General features: G+C 44.8%; 1 protein-coding gene across 2 annotated transcripts in view; it reads left to right on the forward strand.

Moving 5' to 3' along the window:
• The window catches only part of VAPB (VAMP associated protein B and C), a 60,488-nt gene extending 35,647 nt beyond the window's left edge, over positions 1 to 24,841 (forward strand). Inside the window, exons 3-6 of one of the 2 annotated variants that reach the window (XM_048496752.1) lie at positions 12,751 to 12,854; positions 14,921 to 15,001; positions 21,142 to 21,318; positions 22,414 to 24,841. In XM_048496752.1, coding sequence (XP_048352709.1) covers positions 12,751 to 12,854; positions 14,921 to 15,001; positions 21,142 to 21,318; positions 22,414 to 22,569 — 518 coding nt within the window. In that variant the 3' untranslated portion in view covers positions 22,570 to 24,841. The remainder of the gene's footprint in view (positions 1 to 12,750; positions 12,855 to 14,920; positions 15,002 to 21,141; positions 21,319 to 22,413) is intronic. The other variant, XM_048496753.1, reaches the window with a different exon arrangement.
• Positions 24,842 to 25,142: the final 301 nt, after the last annotated feature.

A 25,142-nucleotide genomic window follows, 5' to 3' on the forward strand; every position in this document is an offset into this window, starting at 1 on the left:
CTTGAAGATAACACTAAGCAGTTCCCATTGATTTTGAGAAGGCGGATTAAACCCATGCTTAAAAGCTATCCAGTTTGAATCAGTGGGATTTAAAATTGCTTAATTTTGCCTGGGTGATGGTTTGTTAATATAGATATGCTTCATTATTCCTTTCCCAATTGATTTCAAGGGCAGCTTAATTTGTAGAATAGCAGATGTGCAGTTGTGACCTTGTCGCACTTCTGTTCATGTTCGTGCACGGTTTTGAGATGCTTAATAGGATAGATCAAAATATGATTTCATCAGTTTGGCTGATGCCTGCTCTAATGAAAAGTCAGCTTTGTCTAAGAGTAGTTCACAGCTACGTGTACTTTAATATGAATGAGGAATGCTGTGAGTTCAGTGGCATTCAAATATCCTTATATTGCAAGGAGCCAGCTGTGTTGGGTTTCTACAGTGTACTTACTTGTACATACATTCCTGGCAGCCAAGTTTGTTCTGTGTCTGAATAGGAAGATAAAATGGCTCCAGACTCTCTCAATATTGCTATGGGAGCAATCCCAGAGTATTGGAATAAGACTATAAATTTCTTCTGTCTGAAAGTATAAATCTCTTTGCTGTCCAGAAATGTCAGCCTGTAAATCTGAATGTTTCATAGCTAAGAGTATAGTGTCTGTTTCTGGAAGCTTGCGCTATATCGTGATTGCCAGTCAAGCTACGTTCCTGTGTTTCTGTACTTTAAAAAAAATCAGATTTAGCATGGCTGACAACTTCGCTGTAATTGTCACTGGCAAATGACAACAGTGTGTGTGTGTGGGGGGGGGGGGTTGTGAGTTGTTTGTTATCTTTAATTCTTTTTTTAAAAGCCTAATAGCAGCCATTATTATTTAATAGCAGACACTTTTCCTCTACTTTTTGGGGAAAGAAGGGATTGGGAGAGATTCTTCAGCTAGGTTTTGTGCAAGAGGCTGCAGGTGTGTTCGTTGGGGCAAGTGCATAAGAACATAAGAAAGAGCCTGCTGAATCAGACCAGAGTCCATCTAGTCCAGGGGTAGGGAACCTGCGGCTCTCCAGATGTTCAGGAACTACAATTCCCATCAGCCTCTATCAGCATGGCCAATTGACCATGCTGGTAGGGGCTGATGGGAATTGTAGTTCCTGAACATCTGGAGAGCCGCAGGTTCCCTACCCCTGATCTAGTCCAGCAGTCTGCTACTCGCAGTGGCCCACCAGGTGCCTTTGGGAGCTCACATGCAGGAGGTGAAAGCAATGGCCTCCTGCTGCTGCTGCTGCTCCTGAGCACCTGGTCTGCTAAGGCATTTGCAATCTGAGATCAAGGCAGATCAAGATTGGTAGCCATAGATCGACTTCTCCTCCATAAATCTGTCCAAGCCCTTTTTAAAGCTATCCAGGTGAGTGGCCATCACCACCTCCTGTGGCAGCATATTCCAAACACCAATCACACGTCGCGTGAAGAAGTGTTTCCTTTTATTAGTCCTAATTCTTCCCCCCAGCATTTTAAATGAATGCCCCCTGGTTCTAGAATTGTGAGAAAGAGAGAGAAAATTATCTCTGTCAACATTTTCTACCCCATGCATAATTTTATAGACTTCAATCATATCCGCCCTCAGACGTCTCCTCTCCAAACTAAAGAGTCCCAAACGCTGCAGCCTCTCCTCATAAGGAAGGTGCTCCAATCCTTCAATCATCCTCGTTGCCCTTCTCTGCACTTTTTCTATCTCTTCGATATCCTGCATCTGGAGCTTCAACTTATTTAGAGCAAATGGGCAGCAAACCTCCTCCTGCTGTTTCTTACTTTGTTCAAATAGTGCTGCTTAGAAACCACAAGGGCCATCAAGTCCAACCCCCTGCTATTCAGGAACGCACAACCAAAGCACTCCTGACATATGATCATCCAGCCTCTGCTTAAAATCCTCCAGAAAAACTCCACCACTCTCCAAGGCAGTGAATTCCACTGTAGAACAGCCCTCACCATCAGGAAGTTCTTCCTAACGTTTAGGTGGAAGCCCTTTTCCTGCATCTTGGATCCGTTACTCCTTGGAGCAGCAGGAAAGAAACTTGCTCCATCTTCAACCTGACATCTTTTCAGATATTTAATGTCATTCCATAACCTTCTTTTCTCCATGCTAAACAAGCCTAGCTCCCTAAGCCTCTCCTCATAGGGCCCGGAATCCAGACCTTTTACCATTTTGGTTACCCTTTTCTGGACTTGTTTCAGATTGTCAATATCCTTGTTGAATTGTGGTGCCCAGAACTGGACACAATATTCCAGGAGAGCTCTGACCAATGCAGAATAGAGTGGCACTAGCACATCCCTCAAACTAGACACTATACTCTTTTTAATGCTACCCAGAATTGCATTGGAGTTGCAGCTGGAATTGAGAAAACAGCCTTTGCTCTATCCTAGTCCCTTTACATATGTATTAGTTGGGCTTTGGTGGGAAGGGGGGCCCCCCCCCCATGGGGCCGGGCACCATTTTGCCCACCTACGCCTCTGCATCCAGTGTTGCATCTGGTTGCGTTGAGCAGTAATTTTATAGGAAATGTGTGATCTGCTACCACTCACTGATTGTAAACCCTGTATTCATGTCTGTAAGTGGTCCTGCATTGCTACTTGAAGAAACTGAAGGAAACAGATAGACAGAGAAACTAGGTTTTCAGCCTATCTTAATGCTTAGAATTCTGCTGCAAATAAAGCGAGGGAGGGATTCCATCTGCAAAGTCAGCGTCAGATGAAAGCTTGATTTTTATGATTCATCCCCCTTAAAATTGATATTGATGCTTTTGATTGGCCACTCACTGTTACAGTTGCTAATAACTTGGTCACTTGTCTAGAAAACTAAAATCAAATGATGTAGAATAAATGTAGAATAAATCCAGCAAAAGAGAAAACAGAATCTACCATGGCTGTTTTCATCTGTTGGTGGTTCACCAAGTTAACAGTCCAATTCAGAGCTGTTGGGTGGACATGGACGGCACCGCTCCGGTGCTGCCCCACCCACTCCAGAAGCTTTTTTTTAAGCAGGGCAAAATCCCCCATAATGGGAAACAAAGAAACATCATAAAAATCATGGCGTATCTCCCCTGGCTTAAGGGCTTTGAAGGCTGGGCTTTGAAGACTGACTAAGATTTTGCACCAGCTTCCAGGTCGGGCACCACAAAACAATGTAGCTCCCAGGCGCCTGGATAAATTGCCCCTCCGCTGGTGCATTTGCCCCTTGAACTGGCAGAAAGGGCATTCGGCCCCTCCTCCCTGGATTGGGTGGCCCGTCTGCTTGATAGCTTCCACACTTCCTGTATAATTTGAACAGCTTGTTTAAATGCCTTCATGAGCATATATATGACCTAATGCTATATATTCTTACAAAGAAATTCCATGCTGCACATTTTGAGTGACTAAAACTTCTTAAAAAGCATCTCACCTGTTCCAAAAGGGAAAATATTTCATAGGAGATTTTTTTTTTCAGAGCTTCCTGTTCATTAATTTTTCCAGGCTTCCCCCCCCCCCCCCCCTCCACCTTCTCAGACGATAGTAAGTCTGCCTGGGGAGAGAAATTGTTGAAACATGAATCTTTTTGAATACCATGATGGAAAATGGGGACAGTCAGATGCAGCTTAGAACATGGCGTTGGTAAATGGCATATGTTGTATGATCTGTCCAGTTTGCAAAGACTTGCCTTTTCCAAGAAAAAACAACATGAGAATTAGCTGTAGTCTTTCCTTATGAGACTGCTATGCTGACAGGTGAGTTGGTTTTTGCTTATTCTGTGTGAGATCTAGACTTTAACTCCGTCACACACTGATATGCTTAGCAGTACCAGTGAAGCAATCAATTCCAATGATGTGGCAGCAAATGGAGCCCTCGTTTCCTCACCCCCTTTTTATTTGCTGCCTGTACTGAAATGGAAGATGCCAAAATGGAGATTTTCTGTCGTTGTGGTTCACGGGTCCGCTGCAGGCGTGCTCGCCTGCTCCTTAGGAAACTGCTGGTACAATCCTTGCAGCGCAGTCAGCATATCTGTGCCTATTCTTGTGATTTGTTGCAGAATGGTCTGAATCATCACTTTCTGCTTTCGCCCATGTGTCACTGTGTTTTTCTTGCTACAATTGCCTCCTCTCAAGTTCCCTTGATGCAGTGACAGGAGTGGATGGAGCCTTAGCATGACTAGAAGTATTTGTCAGAATGCAAAACAAAAACCCTGTTTTGCTGTTTTGTTTTCATGCAACATTTTTAATGGGGGGGGGCAGAGTCTTTAGAGGGGGAGAGGTTGAAAGAATAAAGAGGCCTACATAGAGATGTCTCCAACATGTTGATGTTGATACTGGTATATGTTTTTGTACGCTTTTGTTCAATTTTTACCTTATATTTATTGCACTGTTTGATTGTTGTGGGCTGCACTGAGTCTGACTCGGAAAGGGCGGGATACAAATCTTACAAAATATAATAAGAAGCATCATCGAGCTTCTGTGAATCCTATAATCAGTGGTGGGATCCAAAAATTTTAATAACAGGTTCCGGTGGTGGTGGGATTCAAACAGTGGCGCCACCACACACATGCCCCTCCAGTCCCTATCGGGCAGGGAGGTTGCTTTAGTAGCCCCCTCTCGGCACTCAGAAAAAATTAGTAACCACTTCTAGAGAAGTGGTGAGAACTGGTTGGATCCCACCTCTGCCTATAATCCTAAAATTATGCTTATTTTCTCCCCATTGTGGGGAGGCCCAAAGCATCTTATGGTGCAAAGGAGAAAATTCAGTAGAAGCCAGCTTGAGAGAAGGAAGGCAGGGGTCTTCTGCATAGAAAGTGGGACTTATTCTTTCGTGAGCTTTCTTCCTGCTACTTCAAGGCTGCAACCCATTAAGAGCTGGAGATCTGGAAGAACGAGGGGGACAAAGTCAGTCAGATGTTGCTCAGGTGCAGCCTTTTCTCCCACCCCCTCCCGGTACCCTTTGCTTTGAGGAAGGCTAGATAAATTCTCAGTTCTACAGTCTGGTAAAGCTGTGCAAAGGCAGCAGGGAACACCAATACATAAAAGATTATGAGGTATATTTTCTGGCCCATTTACCTCAGTGTTGGTTAATTAAGGTGGCAGCATGAGCTTGAGACTCTGAGAACTTTAAAAAAAACTTTGGATTTGTACAAAGTCCATTGGCTGGTTGTTGAGATTGACCCCGACTTCTCCTTGGTAAATTCTGGCCCAACTCATGAGGCGGGTCACACGCTGGATTTGGTCTTCGGGTCGGGAATCAATATGGTCGTATCCTCTACTGATAGAGTGCCATGGTCCGACCATTATGCCCTGAAGGTTCGGATGGACTTGCCATGCCTCCCCCGTCTAGGCGACGGACTGATTTATGTCCGCCCGTGGAGACTTATGGATCCACCTGGTTTCCTGAATGCTCTGCGGGATCCTGAACCTGCCGGCACACTCGATGAGCAGGTGGAAGATTGGAATGCCCGGCTTTCCGATGCCATTGAGGTTGTTGCCCCCCGGCGTCCTCTGCGTCCCCGTTCACGGCTGGCTCCGTGGTATACCGAGGAGCTACGCCATATGAAACGGGAACTCAGACGACTAGAGCGAGTGTGGAGGAAATTTCGTGACGAAGCCACGCGAACATCCTATAGGACGTTTATGAAGGCCTATGAGATGGCGACGAAAGAGGCGAAGAGAGCCTTCCTCTCCTCTTCTCTCGCATCTGCTAGCTCCCGCCCCGCACAACTGTTTCGCTTAATTCGGACTTTGACCTCATTACCTGCAGGATCTACAAATTCTCAATTGGCTATTAGCTGTGAGGCATTTATGAGCTTCTTTGCAGACAAAGTCGCGTCGCTCCGCCAGGACCTTCCTTCTGTGTTGAATACAATTAGCGAACTAGAGGCTCCCTTGCCGTCTTCCGGCCCTTGTTTGGCCCAGTTTTCCCTGCTCTCCGAAGCCAGTGTCGACAGGGTTCTGGCTGCTGTTAGACCTACTACTTGTCCTCTGGATCCGTGCCCCTCCTGGCTTATTAAAGCTTGCCAGGGGGAGCTACGACCCCACCTGTTGAAGATCATCAATGGATCCCTTGAGCAAGGAGTCTTTCCGGGTGGGTTGAAGGAGGCAGTGGTCAAAGCTTCCACTCTTAAAAAAGACCATCGTTAGATCCAGGAGATCTGGCAAATTACATGCGTCTCGAATCTTTCGTTTCTGGGGAAGGTAATTGAAAGAGTGGTGTTGGAGCAGCTTCAGGGCTTCCTGGAGGACGCACAGGCTTTCGATCCCTTCCAGTCCGGCTTCCGTGCTGGGCATGGGACGGAGACTGTTCTCGTCACCATCACGGACACGCTCCACATACAACTTGACCAAGGCGGATCGGCGCTGCTGGTATTATTAGACCTTACCGCAGCGTTTGATATGGTCGACCACGACCTTTTGGCCCACCGCCTGGCCGCTTCCGGGGTGCGGGGCACTGTCCTTCAGTGGATTGTCTCGTTCCTCCGGGGGCGGAGTCAGCAAGTGTGGTGTGGGGACCAAGCCTCCCAGAGGTGCCCACTTCAGTGTGGTGTGCCTCAGGGGGCATTGCTCTCCCCACTATTGTTTAACATCTATATGCGACCACTTGCTCAGTTGGTGCGGAGCTTTGGGCTGATCTGTCACCAGTATGCTGATGACACTCAGCTCATTCTGCTGATGGAGGGGGGGACAGTTGCTGCCCCTGCAGCTCTACAGCATTGTTTGGAGGCGGTTGCTGGATGGTTACAACAGAGCAGGTTAAAACTGAATCCATCGAAGACGGAGATCCTTTGGCTGGGCCGCCGGGGGGAGGCTTGGGATTTCCAGCCGCCGGAGTGGGAGGGGGCTACATTGGCGCCAGCCTCCTCCGTCCGCAGCCTGGGGGTCCACCTGGATTCGTCTCTTTCAATGGAGACCCAGGTGGCCCATATAACCCGGGTTGCGTTTTTTCATCTTCGACAGGCCGAGCGGTTGGCCCCCTTCCTTTCCCAGGCAGACCTCGCCACTGTGATCCATGCAACGGTCACCTCTAGGTTAGACTATTGTAACTCGCTCTACGCGGGCCTTCCCTTACGTCTGATCCGGAAGTTGAAACTGGTACAACATGCAGCGGCGCGTGTGCTCACAGGTGGTGCCTTTAGAGAACACATTCAACCTGTGTTGCGTCGCCTGCATTGGCTTCCGGTTGAGTTCCGAATCATTCATAAGGTGTGGGTACTCACCTTTAAGGCCTTACGCGGTCTGGGACCTTCGTACCTTCGGGACCGTCTTACCCCATATGTCCCTCTGCGGCCTCTGCGTTTGGCAGAGGCCAACTTGCTGGTTGTCCCTAGCCCCTCGATGATGCGGTTGGCCTCTACCCGGGCCAGGGCCTTTACAGCCCTGGCCCCTGCCTGGTGGAACACTTTACCACCAGCTATCCGGGCCCTGCGGGATCTTGGAGAGTTCCGCAGGGCCTGTAAGACCGAATTGTTCCACCGGGCGTTTGGAGGGGCTGACCGCTGAAGTGCGCCCTCCCCCTCCTCCCCTCCTTTTTATGCTCTGGGCCCTTAATTTTATGGGGCCCTCAGCTTTTTGGGTCTGTTTCCAGGGTGGGTGTATTATGTTTTATGAAGTTTTGTTGGATGCCGCTGTAACTTTATTTAATTCGCTGTTTTAACTGGGATTTTAATGTTATTGCTGTTATATTGTGTTGTTTACCACCCAGAGCCCTTCGGGGGAGGGGCGGTATATAAATTTGATTATAAATAAAATAAAATAAATAAATAAATAAATATTCACAAAACAAATGTGTTGGTTTAGTGGGAGCCTCTTTGAGCTCCCATTGAGAGGAAGAGTGTATTGCTCATTATCAAACTTTATCAAACACCTAATTTATGACCCTTTCTGCTTAACTGTATATCAATGGTTCTCAACCTTCCTAGTGCCGCGACCCTTTAATACAGTTCCTCATGTTGTGGTGACCCCCAACCCTAACATTCATCCATTTTACAGATGGAGAACACTGATGCAGAGAGTCTTGGGCGACCCCTGTGAAAGGGTCGTTCGACCCCCAAAGGGGTCCTGACCCCCAGGTTGAGCACCACTGCTTTATATGCTCTCCCCAAGATCTGGCAACAATTTCAGAGAGACATATAATTCCCCCACACACACACACACACACCTTACTGCAGGAAGGTGGATGAATGTATTTCTTATCAGCCCTTTTGTTAATTATGATCTGAGCCAGTCTATAGTGACAGTCTTGGCAAGTCTCAGTATGTGGAAAAGCTTAGCGACAAAGGCTCTCAAGAGTTATTTGAACTAGGGGCAGAGTGGGAGGCAAAAATGGCCCTGGAAAGGACCTCACCCCTCCCAGCTTATCCCTGCCCCCCCCCCCCCCCCCCGCATCCAGTGGAGGGGAGAGTGGAAGAAAATTGGGCAGGTAACTCTTCTCCCTGTGAGGGCAGAAGCTCCTTTGGACACCTGGTTTGCATTCTACTTAGGCTGCTTGTGGGTGACCCGGGGACTACTTCACAATACTGACTGCTCTCCTGTGTAGCTTGGGCTGGCAGCTTTGGAGCAGCTGACCAAGTATCCTTTGTGTCCTTTTGTGTTGCGTTAAAGATTGTCCTTGACCTTTTTTTACTCATAAACCAGATCAGCCCGAGGAAGTAGCTTGCTGATCACTTGTGTTAGCACAGGATAACGGGCTGGTTGGAGCAGAAATTGCACTGCACAGTTGTTGATGTAGCTGTAGCCACTTTACATACACGAGGCTCTAAAATCACATCTGTGGAGTGAGAAGAAGAATCCAGCTTGTCAGCCTTGGAGACAGCATGCAGATCTGAGATCTTACTGCTGCACTACCAAGTATTGCATAGTTTTGAAAGCTGGTATTATTTTGCAGGCATAGTTAGGTCAGATGCTTGATTTTGGCCTGCTAAGCTGCAGACTGAGTAATTTAACTCGCAGGGCTCATGAAGAATGTCCCATGTCCTTAAAAATGCTTTGGGGCTGTAAAAATTAATTGTCTCATGGTTACCTTCACAGTTCTCGGAAGCAGTCTGTTGCTGTTGGCAACAGCTTAGTCCATGCAGGCGCTTTCACAGGGTGGCACCGGCTTAAACTTGGTTCTCCTTGGAGTTTTGGCTGTGACTTTTCTTTGCTGTCTAGCAGCTTTACTGCATGTTCTTTTTATTATAACAGAATCTAAGCCCCTGTTGTCTGCTACATTTGTAGACGTCATGTCCCCACCTTACCCCCCCATTTCCACTTTGAATGTTTGGGTATGTGAAATTTCCTGAGCCGCCTGTTTTATCCAGAATTTAGGATTGTGTGAACTGATAGTGGAGGCCAGAAAGAAATCAAGCTAACTGCCCTGATTGCCTTGAAATGTATTACTTTGAGTGGGCTTAAGGAATTAAAGACTTGCTCTGTCGAAGCATTAACATAAGAACATAAGAAAGAGCCTGCTGGATCAGACCAGAGTCCATCTAGTCCAGCACTCTGCTACTCGCAGTGGCCCACCAGGTGCCTTTGGGAGCTCACATGCAGGAGGTGAAAGCAATGGCCTTTTGCTGCTGCTGCTCCTGAGCACCTGGTCTGCTCAGGCATTTGCAATCTCAGATCAAGGAGGATCAAGATTGGTAGCCATAGATCGACTTCTCCTCCATAAATCTGTCCAAGCCCTTTTTAAAGCTATCCAGGTTAGTGGCCATCACCACCTCCTGTGGCAGCATATTCCAAACAGCAATCACACGTTGCGTGAAGAAATATTTCCTTTTATTAGTCCTAATTCTTCCCCCCAGCATTTTCAATGTATGCCCCCTCGTTTTAGTATTGTATGCATAGTATTGGTATGCTGTGTTTCTCCCAAAGCATCTTATTAACATTTCTGAACCAAATTAAACTATGTAATTTACATAATCAAATAAAATGCATCCTGGAAAGGTTATTGTTCATTAAGATGGCCAGAGACCCTCAGGTTGCAAGCAGTGGGCCAGGAGCTCATTTTTGCACTTTGGCTTGTCCATCCGACTGCGACCTACCCTCACACCTTCAGGCAGGAAGGAGAGAAACACACCTGAGATTTTACATAGCAGGCAAGAGAAGTTCCCCTCTGCAGCCCTCTAAAACACTTGCATGTTGTAGGAGAGGATTAATGGTATCTCTCAGGGGAATCTTGTCTTCCTTTGGCAATTCTCTCCTTGAAGAATGCAACAGTTCCTTAGCATGCCGTTTAAATATGACAAGTCAGTGGTGTAATTTTGAGTTTTTGAAAGTGCTTATTCACCTGAAGCTGGTTCTAGAAAAAGACACCCTACAAGTTTCTGGAAGGTTTTCTAGTTCATCACTAGGATGAGTCTTCAGCTATACCCGGTGCAAGGTTTCTGGAGCAAGGTCGCCTTGTTTGGCTGCTGTCAACATTGCTTCCATTATAATGGTTTCAGCTGCCTGTCAAGTATATAGGTTTGTCAACAGTTCTGATCACATCCTGTCCCTGGGCCTGACTACCTTTGCCCGTCTACCTTTGTCTACTTCTATGTGACATAAGAATGGCCCATCAAATCCAGCATTCTGCTCACACAGCAGCCAACCAGCTGCCTTTAGGAAGCCCACAAGCAGGATGACTGCAACAGCATCTTCATGCCTGTGGTCCCCAGCAGCTGGTTTGAGCAAGCAGACTGCCCGTAGTCTTCTTCTTTCCAGGCTATTTTCCCAGTGGAGGGGTTAGCACTGTGACTGTCATTTCCACAGGTCTCTGTTTTGTGCATCCGCACAGCTCAGGTTGGCAGCAGGCATGTCTTGGTTGATGGTGTCCATCCATCTTTCTTTTTGGCCTGTAGTACTGGAGGAAATAGATCTCTGTCATGACTAGTAGCCATGGATAGCCCTGTTCTCCATGAATTTAGCCATTCCTCTTTTACAACCTTCTGAGTTGCAGCCATCCATCACCACTTCTTCTGGCACAGTTTAACCATACATTGTGTGAAGAATGACTTCCTTTTGTCTGTCCCGAACAGCTTTGTATGCTACATTGCAGCTAGTGATGGTGGAAACAACAACTGGATGGAAAACTCCTGGTGTCCTTTTACCGCTGTGCTATAGAGAGTGTCTTAACCTACTGCATCTGTGTATGGTTCTCCAGTTGCACAGTGGCAGATAGGAAGGCGCTCCAAAGGGTGATCACTACTGCTCAGAGGATTATCGGCTGCCCTCTCCCCTCCTTGGAAGAACTCTATAATTCCCAAAGCCTAAAGAAAGCCCAAAATATTCCGAGAGACCCGTCTCATCCAGCACACTCTCTTTTTGAACTGTTACCATCCGGCAGACGATACAGGTCTATCAAAACTAGGACAAAGAGGCTTAGAGACAGCTTCTACTCTAGAGCTGTGGCTATGCTAAACTCCGCGGCTTGATGTGTTTGGGGCTGTGTAGGGATGGGTGGAGGAAGGGGAAAGTGAGGATGGGGTATGAGTCTGAAATTGTGTGCATCGAGGAATGCTGCTGTAAATTTCGTTGTGCGTGCACAGTGACAATAAAATGCTTATGCTTATGCTTGCTGATTCATAGAATGGGGTTGCCTGTTGCGCTGGTTCAGTGTTCAGCTAAACTTAGACTGGCACAGTAATGCTACTCAGGACGCTTTCAGGGCACTGTCCTTTGGCTCCACTGGTGTAGGATCCTTAATTCATCTTAAATATCCAGAGATGCTATCCTTGAACCACTTAGTTACTAATATTGGAGTATATGTTTTGTCTCCTCTCTGTGGTGCTATTTACTTAGTTGCCCTAAGGCAGGGGTGTCCGACTCTGGCACTTTGGCCATGCCAGCAGGGGCTGATGGGAATTATAGTCCTCAAATTATCTGAAGCGCCAGAGTTGGACACCCCTGCTCTAAGGAATACATGCTTAACACATCTGTACTGTGTATTTTAAAAGGCATTTTCTTCTGTTTAGCATTATGCAAGCCCTCAGAACAGCCATTCTCAACCAATGTTCCGTGGTACCCTGGGGTGCTGTGAGCATGTCCCAGGGGTACTGTGGCAACACTACCGCCCGTCCCCCTCATTTTTGTGGTGTCTCCCACCGGCGCCAGCAAGGACATGGAGCTGGCCCATGGGGCAGGGCCTGCCACAAGGTCAGCAGCCACCACCACCCCAGTGCTTCCCTTCACCCTGGGAGGGGAAGGTTGGGGGTGTGGCAAGCAGGGGCAATGGGAGGTGGAGGGTGGCGGCAGGGGTACCGTGAGATATGAAGAGTGAGGTCAAGGGTACCCTGACCTTGAAAAGGTTGGGAAACACTGCCTCAGAATTATTTAGATTAGCGTATAAAGCCAGGATGGTTGTAGTGCTTGAGATTGGACTAAGATCTGGGAGTTAAAAGGAAAGGTGGTCCCCTATGCAAGGGCCATGTCATTATAGGCACATGGTGGCGAACCTATGGCACTCCAGATGTTCATGGACTACAATTCCCATCAGCCCCTCCATGAACATCTGGAGTGCCATAGGTTCGCCACCACTGTTATAGGCCCACGGAGTAGCTACTTTCCTCTGCTCCCAACCTGTGCTCTCCCCTCTTCCATTTTATCTTTTCAACAATTTTTAAAGCTGTTTAGTGCTAAAAAGCAGAGTACAGATGCCCGAATTGATGAAGTTCATGTTGTTTCCCAAATTCAAGCAAAGTCTGCCAAACAAATACCTTGGAGTTTCCAGCTAGCAATCATGTTTGGACGGAAGAAAGGCTGAGATTCTAACGCAATGATGCTTTCTCGTTTCAGTGATGCTACAGCCCTTTGATTATGACCCTAATGAGAAAAGTAAACACAAGTTCATGGTTCAGTCGATGTTTGCGCCAACTGATACTTCAGACATGGAAGCGGTAGTGAGTATTGGGGGGAAAAGTGTTTCTGTATAGTCTCGTATGCATACGTATTGTTAGAGAGAGAGAGAGAGAGGTTGGCCGTCATGACTGCAGAAATATTTGGAGAATTTTGGGGACATGGGATATGAAGAAAAGAGAGGCGAGGAATGGTGGATGGGTGGTGTTTCCAGAAAAGAAGCTTTAACATGAGCTCTGTGGGTACCTTTGACTAGACTTGGAAACTTCTCAGGATTCACAAGATCTAATCTTAATTGTTGAGGTGTTCTTCCAGTTCCTTGGTGAAGCAAGCAGCTGATTGCAAAAACCAACAGATATTTATGTTATGCAGTATGTTATGCAGTATGTTTGTTAACCTTCACGGTGCCACAAGACCTCCTGCTTCAAATATCTGAAGAAGCGATAACGAGCCAATTAAGAGGGACTGGCCGAAGGTCGGTCACAAGGTTTCTTTCCCTTTGCACAGTGTGAAGGGCTCTGGCCTGTTATTCCCACATCCTCTCGCAGTGTCATGTGAGAATGGAGTAGGCATGCATTTCCCTCCTTGGGAAGGTCATCAGAGTATTCATCTATTTGCTCGAATGTAGATACAATTATTTTAGGTCGTATAATTTCAGGACTAGATAGTTGGATTCATTACTCTCCATCAGCCCCTGCCAATTGACCATGCTGGCAGGGGCTGATGGGAATTGTAGTCCATAACATCTGGAGTGCCAAAGGTTCGCCACCACTGCACTAGGGCATAGGTGTCAAATTCGCGCCCTCCAGATGTTGTGGACGACAATTCCCATCATCCCCTGCCAGCGTCATGCTGGCAGGGGCTGATGGGAATTGTAGTCCGTAACATCTGGAGGGCTGCGAGTTTGACACCTGTGCACTAGGGGGATTTTTGCATCTGTTTCCTAGGGCTGGCTGTCATTCCAGCAGGAACTCCTACTAGTCTTGTCCTGCTGCAAGGTCCCCTAGCCTTTTCACAGCACAAATCGCATGAATAAGTTGTATAATAGCACGTGGTTGTCTTTGTCGCTGTCTTGTTTTATGCAACCGTTAGTAGCAAAAGCGTGACGTCTGGCCTTGACGACGAACTTTGGCTGTTGCTTATGATAAAGTAATCTGAATTATGCAATGAATCTAGCATCTGTGGCTTGTAGAAAACAAGACAGCTGTTGCCACTCTGAAGAAGCCACATGCCTTCAGTTCATGCTCGAAATTGCCAGGTTTAATTGTAGGCTTCTTACCTGGGGAAGTAGATGCCTTGTTCTGGGGTGGAGCGGGGAATGATGCTGATGCCACACTGGCTTGCATTTGTGAATGTTTCATCCTCTGCCAGAGCAGACAGCTCTTCTGTTTATGGTGTCACTGCTGGGACACATTGTTTGCATCCCACAGCCAGGCACGATCAGTGGAACACATTGGCCTGGTTTATAGCAGTTCCGCTGCATTTTTCTTCTCAGCGTACTCCACCTGATGGGAATTAAAGCATTTTGTAAACAGAACTAACCAGGACAACCTGTCCTGTCATATCAGCTGTGGTGCAGAGGGCACCCTAAGAATGTTAATAGTTTGCAAAGAACCCTGTTCTTACCACTGCTTGAATTTTCTCTGAGGTCCTTCAGAATGCGACACCGTTATTCTGACTGAAGTTTGCCCATTTTTAAACCTCAGGATCTGGCAAGCAAAAGTTGCCTCAGACAGATAAAAACACTCTTCAGGGATCTGCAACCTGCGGCTCTCCAGATGTTCATGGACTACAAATTCCATCAGCCCCTGCCAGCATGGCCAATTGTTACTTCTGTTATCTGTTACTTCAGATAACAATTGGCCATGCTGGCAAGGGCTGATGGGATTTGTAGTCTATGAGCATCTGGAGAGCCACAGGTTGCAGACCCCTGCTCTAGCTGAATCTAAATAACAAAGGAAACCTATGTAAGTGGAATATTTAAACTGTGTGAGAGAGATTCCTGCGTTCTTCATACTCTCTTCCCCTCCCATTCAGTATTGTTCCTGAGTAACCCTCTCAGTAGCATATCTGCACTCTCATTACCCCTTTTTAATTTTGTGTCTTTTAGTGGAAAGAAGCAAAGCCAGAAGAACTCATGGATTCGAAACTTAGATGTGTGTTTGAGCTGCCAGCAGAAAATGATAAACCTGTGAGTTAAATTGAATTTTACTTCATAGCACAGCTGCTGCTGTTCACAGATAAGATTGTTATCTGGTCTCTGAAGACCCTGGAGTTGGTTAGCTGGAACTGCCACAGCCGAAACGTCAGCCTGTACTTAAATTTAAAACCCTTAATATCAACTTGGTGTTCCTTGAGCTTGTTACAGTTTGTGTGTATGGAGGGGGTGTTAATTTGTTTCTGGAGGAAAGCCTGGTGTGTCTGGGACTTACTTAGAAAAACAATGGCTAAAGAGAGGTAAAGTTTTATAAAATTATTCAGGGAGTTTTTCTTGCTCTTCATTAATAATTGAACTTAGGGGCATTCAATGAAATTGATGACAAGGACGGATACGAATTAATCCTTTAGAATTGTCATATTTAGTGCCATGAATGTTATACAAGCTAAATCTGAAGGCCGAATTCAAAAGGCAAACCCCACTCTTGTTCAAAAGCCTGTCTGAGGAAGACAGTGAAATGTACTGTATGTCCTCCTGGTTGGTTTGTGTCTTTTTGATGTAACAATTAATATCCTGTGCCACTCTGGCATTAAAATTTTCCACTAAAGAAATAACTGCAGTAGAAAATATTCCCATTACTTTCTCCGGAATTGCACATAAAGAGGTCCAGACTTGATTCTCTGTCATAGAATTCATTCTATTTGGAATATAGACATTACTTCAGGAACATGGGCCAGTTGTTTACTCGTAACATAAATTCCCTGAATGTATTTATAATCAGACCAGAAGATTGGCTCGATGTCTCCCTCTAGATTGACCAAAATAAATAAACCACCACTGCCCCCACCCAAAAGGACTGGACCTAATGGCAGGTAGGTCAAAGAAATGAAAACCTAGAAGGATGGTGGCCAGAAAAAATAACATTGAATGTTTAAAAGAAATATACACAGCTATTATGCACGGTTTTAGAATGTCACTTGGCTATATTTCAGGAGATTACTACAGTGATTCCCAAATTCTTTAAAAGTCAATTTATAAAATTGGGAAAGGTAGAAGCAGTTGTTTTATCCAAAGACTCTCATCTTTATGAGTTGGATAAAGGAAATGGGTAATTAGTCAATGTAAGGACTACTTTATTCAGACATTCAGGGCCAACCTGTGTGATAATTGTTGTTTCTGAAGAATATAAAAATATCATCAGGGTATGAACCCGTCAAATCAATGTCACAGTTTAAAAGCTTATCAAAAGACACAGGCTCAGAATCTGAAACAGGAATAACTGGAGGCTTGTTTAATCCTTGAATCAACACCCTTTCTTCCTCATGTCCTTCCTGACGATTGATTGATCGAATGACGAGTGTGAAGTAAGCGATTTAACGATTATATCGTCATAGTCTTTTGCAGCCGGAAACAATTGGCTGTTGTGGTTTTCCACGCTATGTGGCCGTGGTTTAACCATTATTCAAAGGCAAAAAACAGGTTCTTAAATACATTCAGTTTACTAGTAATTGCATCAATGTCTTTACAAGGATTGGGTCCACAGGACAATGAAGATGAATTACACCCATCAAAAATGGAGTTGGAAAACTGAATCCATGAAGATCAGTGCAGGGGAATCACAAGGGGTAAAACCTCCCAATCCTCTCTTCTACGTAAGAGCAACAAATGTTCCCTAATTCTTCTTCTGATCTTCACTGCTGAACATAAATGTACGTCTGGACCACCTTAGGGAATCAAGGTGGTCATCCACCCTTTCACACACTCTATTTTACTTCAGATAACCATGCTGGAGTCTTTTTTTAAAAATTCAACAAATAAAATAGTAGAATTTATTAAACACCTCAAGGGTATAAAATAGGAGGGAATATTGATAATAAGAAAAGAAGCAATTCTCTCTTTAAGCCGGAGGATATCTTCCCGATGATCCTCCTTATCCAATCGGGGAGGCAGGAACAAGATTCTTCTTCAAGTTTGGTGTGAGAACATCCCCCTTCCTTTTAGTTCTCTTCCTGCCTCCTAGGGGGAGCAGCAAGCTCAGTTACCTGTGCTAGTTCTCTTTTTTGGTCTACGCTTTGCCTTTTGTCCCTTATTTGTTCTTAGTCACTACTTTCACTCCTCTGTTTGTTCTATTTTATCCTGTTATTGCTTCGGCACAATTGCTATTAAGTTTCCTCTCATATAAGCTTTGCTGGTTTCCTAAACTGTTTCCTACAGAACGTCTTCAATTGTATTGATTTTTAAAAGTTATTTGAGATTTTTCCTGCATTTCTTTACTATTTCTTCATGCAACAAAAGATTGTCTCCATCTTCCCATTCTTCCTTTATTTAGCTGCCAAATTACTTCTACTGGGTTACAATTTGCAAAAGCCTTTGTTGTATATTCACACTCTCTAAATCGATCATTAAGGCTTTGGATATCTATCACATATCTATTCTCAAATATGATTGATGTCTGTCGGTCCATGTCTCTGGATTTTTAATCTGCCATGCATCTTCTGATTAGCAGTTCTATGTATTTAAGCACATTTTTAAGAAGTCTTCCTCCTTTAATCTTTTTAGATCTATCTTTTTTTGGATCCATTATCCCATTGATATCCCTGAAAATCAATACCTTACCTTCTTGAAAACCCAAGATGGCTTGAAAGAGTTTTTTCTTAAAAATTTCTCTCTTGCATTGTTTGGAGCATAAATCACAGCTGGTGTGAAGATCTTCCCTTTTGGGAGTCGAATTTTCAGAATGATATACCTTCCTTCCGGGTCTTTTAATTCTTCTAAAAATATATATATTCTGATTCTTTATATAAATAACACTGTTCTTTTTCTCATTCGCCAACGCCACAAAAGCTTTTCCCAGTCTCTTGCTACTTCAGATTCATTCATGCTTTTTCTTTATGCGAGTTTCTAAGATACATAATGTATCTGCACTTTGTTTTTTTAATGGGTTTCTTCTTACCTGCTCTCGGTTTGAGGTTTGGAAGCAGATCTGGAAAACAGGTTGGTGGTAGGTTGGAGCCTTGGGCACTTCCGCATCCGACCCCTGTGCGCATGCTCTTACCGCCCCTTCCGCCTCCCTGCCCCGTGGCACAGCCAAGACACACACATTGAATGACAGACTGGAAGAGCTGCTGGCCGTGAGCTACACATTATGTGGCAAAAAGCCACATGCAACTCGTAAACTACAGTTTGCCCACCCCTGAAATACATTCAGCAATTCAGAAGCTTTTAAAGACCAATATACAAATGAAACCAGAGGCTTTTCTCTTGGGACCCATGGACACACCATTTGGGGGGAAAAAAGGAACTTTGATTCTATGTATGACAGCAGCAGGGAGAATATTACGTGTGCAGAAATGGAAAACTTTCTCTAAAACTTCATCTACCACAGAAGAATGGCTTGTGAAGTTGTTCAAGTCGGCGGAGATGGCTGAACTTACTTCTTTGTTTAGAGAAAAGAACTTCTCTAAATTCATCAATAATTAGAAACCCCTGATAAACTTTTTGCGTGAAACAGAAAAAAATTGAATTGATGTTTTATGAATTTGGGGAATAGAAAAACAAGAAAATAGAGAAGAGTACGAAGAAGTAACAATTAAGTAATAACAATTAAGAATTAATTTTTACAATTGTAACTAGAGAGAAAGTAGTAAACTTTTAAGCGTTTATACTTGGTGCAAATGAATCGGGAGCTCTCTGTTGCATGTATTTTTCATGTACGGTACTTTTTGTATGTTTTCTCTCTTTTTGTTTGTTTTTATATGTTTTTAATCTGCAGTGAAGATGTTCACCCCACACAATCTCAATGCCATTGCATTGTCTCTTAGCTTCATATAGTATGGACACCTTCCTTACAGGTTTAAGAATCTCTATTAATATAAGTAGGACTATATAACATTATTTGGAAGGTGACCAGTAGCAACTTGCGAGCAAGAAATCACAGTCTGAGGAAGTGGGAAGTTATCCACAAAACAAACAGGATAACTGGATGGCTCATCATGAAATTACATGATGTACAACATTGATCGCAGTATGATGTTTATGTCTACTTGTGTGTAAAAGTACCTTTTTGGTGACTTAATTGTTTTCCAATTATAATCAATATTTGCACATAGATGGCACTATTAAATCTTATATTGGTAGCCTGGGTATAATATTTTATATTTGATGTGTTTTGGATGACAGTATATGGCACATTATGGTGGACTAGTTTGGACTGCCAGTCTGAACTAGCAGGGTTGCCTTATGTTGAGTATTTTAAAATCCAACCATGCAGGAATAATTTGGCTGGTAGCAGAGATACTTGGTAATGTGTGCTGTTTTGTTCATGGATAGCATTTTGTTTTAAGAAATGTGTTTCTTCAGAATAGCTTCAGAACTCCTGAATTTGGCTTTGCAAGCTTTATCTATGGAACGCTAAGAGAGGTTGAACTCTGCAGTCTGTATCAAATCTGCGTCATTCCTCATAACTTTGTTCTGCTTAGCATGAGTAGAGATAAAGAAATTTGCAGGACACCCAAATCTTATTCATCCACTGTTTAGATTCTTAAGAGTTTTTTTCTGGGTGTCACTGGATGTGTGTTCAAGCTTGGTTGCTTTATTTGTATTGAATTCATTACATTTGATTATTTATACTCCACTCTCCTTGCAGATGCTCAAAGCGGATTAGAAAAATGTTAAGATACAATAAGTAAAACTAAAATTATGATTTTAAAAACTCCCTAAACAAGGGCTGCATGACTGCCTTTCTACTAAAATGTTTTCTAGGCAGTTTGTAGCATAATAAAGCACGAGAATTTAATTCAAGTGTTAACTCAGAATACCAGGAAAGAAATAAAAGGCAATTTAACAATAGTACCAGTCCCTCTGTTAATGGTATTGCTTGTTAATCAAAGGCCCTCTGGGATGGGCTGGTCTTTAAACACATCCTGAAATCCTTTAGGAAGCAGGCATCTTCCCTCTTGTGTTAAGAGGACAACTCCCCCCCCCCCCACAAAAAAGCCCTCGCCACAGGTTCCCTGTATCTAAACTGCTGCTTCCTGAAGTTCCCATGGGCCATAGCAAGTTCTTGCTTTTTAAAGCCTTTGTTGATAGTCCTTGCTGCGACTCAGTTTAAATGACAAGAATAGAACATTCCAGAAGGGCAGAGGAAGGGTGTGTAGGGACACCTCCAGAGATTTTTATGAAGAAGGAATTCTCTGCTCAAGCATTTCCCGCTCAAGGGCTGATGTGATTAAAGCCCACACAGGCTTGCTTTAAAACTGGTTTGAGGAATGGTTCCTCCCTTGGTGTTTGTTTCTTCTGGTATGGTGAAACAAAGGAATGGTGATTACATTGGCTCAGGCGTAAAGATTCTGTGATAGGATCACAAGACAGCATGCCAAGTTTCAGCCAAGTGTTTAGGACTGATCATTAGATGCCTGGAGATCCACAGATTACTTGCGGTTAACCTTGAGTGACTTGCAAATCAAAAGTGGCTCTTCGGGCACCCTGTCAGTTGCCTTCCTACCAAACTGGGGGGCAGAGGAGGAACCAACAAGACTGCAAAGTGAAGCTCTCTCATCGTACCTGGCAACAGTATGGCATTAGGAAGGGAACTCACCCTCTTGCTTCCTATCTTATCTGCTTTAGAGCAACTGGAGTAGAGGTGGAACTGTATTGTCGAAGGCTTTCACGGCCGGAATCACTGGGGTGCTGTGTGGTTTCCAGGCTGTATGGCCGTGTTCTAGCAGCATTCTCTCCTGACGTTTCGCCTGCATCTGTGGCTTTCCTACTGTCAGATCCTCTGAAGATGCAGAGCCACAGATGCAGGTGAAACGTCAGGAGAGAATGCTGCTAGAACACGGCCATACAGCCCAGAAACCACACAGCACCCCCAGAGGTGGAACTGTTTGCATTTGAAATAGATCTAAAGGTTTTTTTTGAAGGAAAAGTCTGCAAGTTGTGGCTGTTTATTCACAATGTCTTGGGCCTTGTGTACTTGAAGCTATGTTTGCATTCCAGGAACTAGGTCTGTATGAATGACAGAACCATTTTGAAGTCAGGACATTTTGAAAGGATTCTTTTGGTTTCAGCCAGGATTTTTTTTTTCATCTTGTAGTAAGAGTAGATTTTATCTGACTGTGTCCGATTAAGCAGCATTCTTAAATAACTCTCCCTTCTTTTTTTTGTCTCAACAGCATGATGTAGAAATAAATAAAATTATATCCACAGCTGCAACAAAGACAGAATCTTCTGTAATGTCTAAATCATTAAGTTCTTCTTTGGATGACAGTGAAGTTAAGAAAGTAATGGAAGAATGTAAGAGGCTGCAATTAGAAGTTCAGAGGTTACGGGAGGAGAACAAACAGTTTAAGGTAATGATTGATTTTTACATAGCATTTTCTTTCTGATGGTAGGTGTATTCTCGCCTGAAGTGTACAGGGAATGTATATGGTGTAAGCACAGTATGTGTAATAAGTGCCATCAGATCCAACAAATCATAGAGTAGGAAGGGCCATACAGGCCATTTAACCTACAGCAGGATTGACCTAAAGCATCCCTGACGAGTGCTCGCCCAACTAGTGCAGAGGTCTGCAACCTGCGGCTCTCCAGATGCTCGTGGACTACAATTCCCATCAGCCCCCTGAACTAGTGCTTGAAGACTGCCAATGAGGAGAGCTCACCACCTTCCTAAGCAGCCAATTCCAGTTCTGCGCAACTCTCATTTATGGCGACCCTGCGAGTCAGCGTCCTCTAAAATGTCCTGTCTTGCGGACTGAGGGCCGTGGCTTCATTTGCGCAGCCTGTGCCAGGTCTTGCTCTTTTCCTGCTGCCTTCAGCTCTTCCGAGCACTCTGTGTGTGGGCGCTTCATGCCAAGTCACAGCTGACTTACAGCAGGAGATGCTGGGAGGTGGTTTGCCATCGCCTGCCTCTACATGGGCCGAGAGAGCTGTGACAGGCCCAAGGTCATCCAGCAGGCTTCATGTGGCAGAGTGGGGAATCAAACCCAATTCTCCCAGACTGCAGTCTGCCTCTCTTAACCGTTACACGACACTCGCTGCATATGAACATATAAAAAACAGGGAAGCGTGGCCAAGTAACGCACTTCCTGGGTTGCTCGGCCACAGCTGCAATGCACATTAAAACAAAAGAATTGCAGATAGTGTGATTCGTGAAAAACCCAGGTTGGGGGGTAAAAGGCGGAGTGGACTCACGTTAGGAGCAGGATCCGTGCAAACCCCCCCCCCCCGCCCCCCCCCCCCCCCATGGATTTTATATGGTGCTTAGCCCGCATTTATCGGTCTGTGCAGAAGGGGCCAAAGAGAACTGCAAAGATAAAAAAGAGGCTAGATTTCTGGCTAGTCTAGTGATAGCCATATTAGGGTGGGGTACACCGCAGTGCCAGCATGGTGCACTAGGCTCATACGAAATGTGTCTGAACGTTTCCAATGTTGTTTCTTGGCTACAGGAAGAAGATGGGCTGCGGATGAGGAAGTCACCCCAGACTAACCACCCAATCTCTGCTTCTGCTGCCGTGAAGGAGGAGGGTCTCAGCACTAGACTACTGGCCCTGGTGGTCTTGTTCTTTATTGTTGGTGTAATTATAGGGAAAATTGCCTTGTAGAGGCAGCATGCTCGAGGATTGTAAATCGGATTGAGGGATCTGCCATATCATTGGATTAAATTTATTCATAACAAATGTTTAAAAAAAATGTATGACATCTCACAGGTCTTGCCTTTTAAATTTTTACCCCCCCTCCCCCCAGGCACAAATATAACATTTAACATAACATAATCTTCTAGAAAGTTTAAGATGCACAAGGAGTAAGCAGGAGAATAAAGGAGTTGCGAGCAATGAGGAAGATAATCATGAATTTAACACTATTATGCTGCATTGTTCGGAAAGAAAAAAGTCACTTTAAACATTTCTCGGAACTTGGTTCATATTACTGGACTTCTCTTCTTGTGGAGGGTTGTGGGGGAGGAAGAGATTCCTCTGAGGGAGCTAGTCCTTTTTTGGATACCTGGAGGTTGGCTTAAACAGGAATCGTGTTGGCTTTTCGTCAAATATATTAAACCGCCGTTCCTCCACATACGTTTAACAGTTCTGTCAAGTGGGTGTGACTCTGATCTCTGAATCTGTCTGCTGTGTTACTCCTTGAGCTGCTCTTGAGATTCATCCCAAACAGGCAGCCTGGCCTGGCCTCTCCCAAGTCCCCGTGTTGTCCGCAGGAGCATTGATCTGCTGTCAGTGCCACCGTGGAGAGTCACGATTCCGGGAGGAAGAAAGAAGGGCTAGTAGCAGGTTGGAGGGCTCCTGGCTCCTCCCCTCCCCCCCCCAGGCAACCAGCGGAATCAGAGCTACAGAACTGAGGGGTGGTCTTGCAGTTGGTCCTAGTTGCATGCAGGATAGATGCAAAGACGAGGTCTCGGAAGGCGGTGGGGGGGCGTGGAGCAGAATAGACGGAGAGATTGTGGGAGGGGGCTCAGTTTCTGTGCCGCCTCGTCAGGGAGACAGACTTGATAGCCGCTAAGTGGCTTGATTTGACATCATAGGGACCCACTTCCCTAGCCTTCGTTTTGTCAGATAGCAGAACGGCACTGGTCACTGCGTTACCCTCCCTCCTTGGTGTTAGTTCAGTCAGATGAAATAGTTTTCTCCTGTCTGTCTGTCTGTGTTCCACTGGAGATGACATCGTGTTAACGGGGACCATGGGCTTTGCCTCCTTGTCCGTCACATCCTTTTATTTTGTTGCCTCCGCTTCTTGTTGTATTTGTGGAAGTCTTCTCCACTCTGGCCACTGCAGCCAACTCCCACAAGCGTACCCACACATTGCAGCGTGTGCGCGTTTCAGTGATGTCTCTCGTAAAGTCTTCCTTCTCTATCCCCTACATTCTTGTGAAGCTTTTGAAGAGGAGGATTTGGGGATTGAGTCATGTGACCTGAGGTGGTGGGGGGAATGCATCTCCTTCTGGGTGCCCACCAGTAGCAGATCTTCATTCAGTGCCTGCTACCTTCTCCATTTGCCCCCAACAACAACTCTCGGCAACTCAGTTGCAGAGAGATCCCCCCCCCCTTTGTTTGCCCTTCATCTGCTTAGTTCTGGTTTTGAATAGTGCTCAAGATGGAGAGATCGTCTCTCCCTCTGAGTGAGACTCATGCTGGTGGATCAGGAAATGACATAGGCAGAAGTTCTGGTCCTAAGCAAATAAGTTCACTGCCCTCTGTGTGGGAGAGTTGTACGAGGGTGAATAGGTTTAGGCCCACAGCTCTCTGATCTCTCTCACTGTGTCTCCATTTTAACTTGGTTCTAGACACTAAAGCAGTAAACAGCTTCAAGCTAACTTGGGCTGTATGGAGAGTCAACTCGAACGGTCCTCTATTTAGCCGGCTGTGAGGATCGAGCATCGTTGCCTTGTTCAAGCGGGACCAATTACAGTTGCTATTGGTTCGTGTAGCAGAATTAAAACTCTTCATAGTCAAAGACACAAAACGTTTAATGCATATTTAACTTATTTAATGTATCTCATCTCATGTTTCCCTTAATGGTTGCAGAAATTTGACTACTGCTATGTAAACAGTTAAACGAGAGAGGAGGGGGAAAGGGCACCTGTTCAAAACTGGTGAATAGAACTAATTTTTATATTTCTGTTGCTGTAGTGATGATGGATTCTTCCGCCTCCTTAATGCTTTGGGCACCACAGTTGTCAGTTTTGATCATCTAAACATTGGGGAAAACAGCGGTCAGGAAACTTTTTTTGTACATAAAATAAGTCTATGTAGGGGAAAAATTAGTAGGAATTAGTTCTATGCTGTTCAAAAGAAAAAGACCAATCCTGTTTGACTATGTAGCATCTTTAAAAATCAAATAAATCTCCCCCCAAATTATTGGAAATTTTGCCTTTTGTGTTGTTATTCTGGTTTTGAGAAGAGACATTAGCCAGTTTTTTCCTTGGGTTTTTAATTTTTCAAAAAGATACTTTTTCATTTTTTTTAGAAAGGAATGAAATGTGCTAAGGTAGCAAACAGTGCAGCAATTTACAGCTTAGAAATGTGTAGTATATTTGCAGTTCTGTTTGTAGAAAATGCAGGCATTTGTACTTCAAGTTCCATAAATACATAAGCTTATACAATTGTATACATTAACGAAGTTACTAATTGATGCATTTGATTTTTGGAGCATCAAGTAGGTCTAG

The sequence above is a fragment of the Sphaerodactylus townsendi genome, linkage group LG05 (genome assembly GCF_021028975.2).
Source record: "Sphaerodactylus townsendi isolate TG3544 linkage group LG05, MPM_Stown_v2.3, whole genome shotgun sequence".
In the NCBI taxonomy this organism is placed as follows: Eukaryota; Metazoa; Chordata; class Lepidosauria; order Squamata; family Sphaerodactylidae; genus Sphaerodactylus; species Sphaerodactylus townsendi.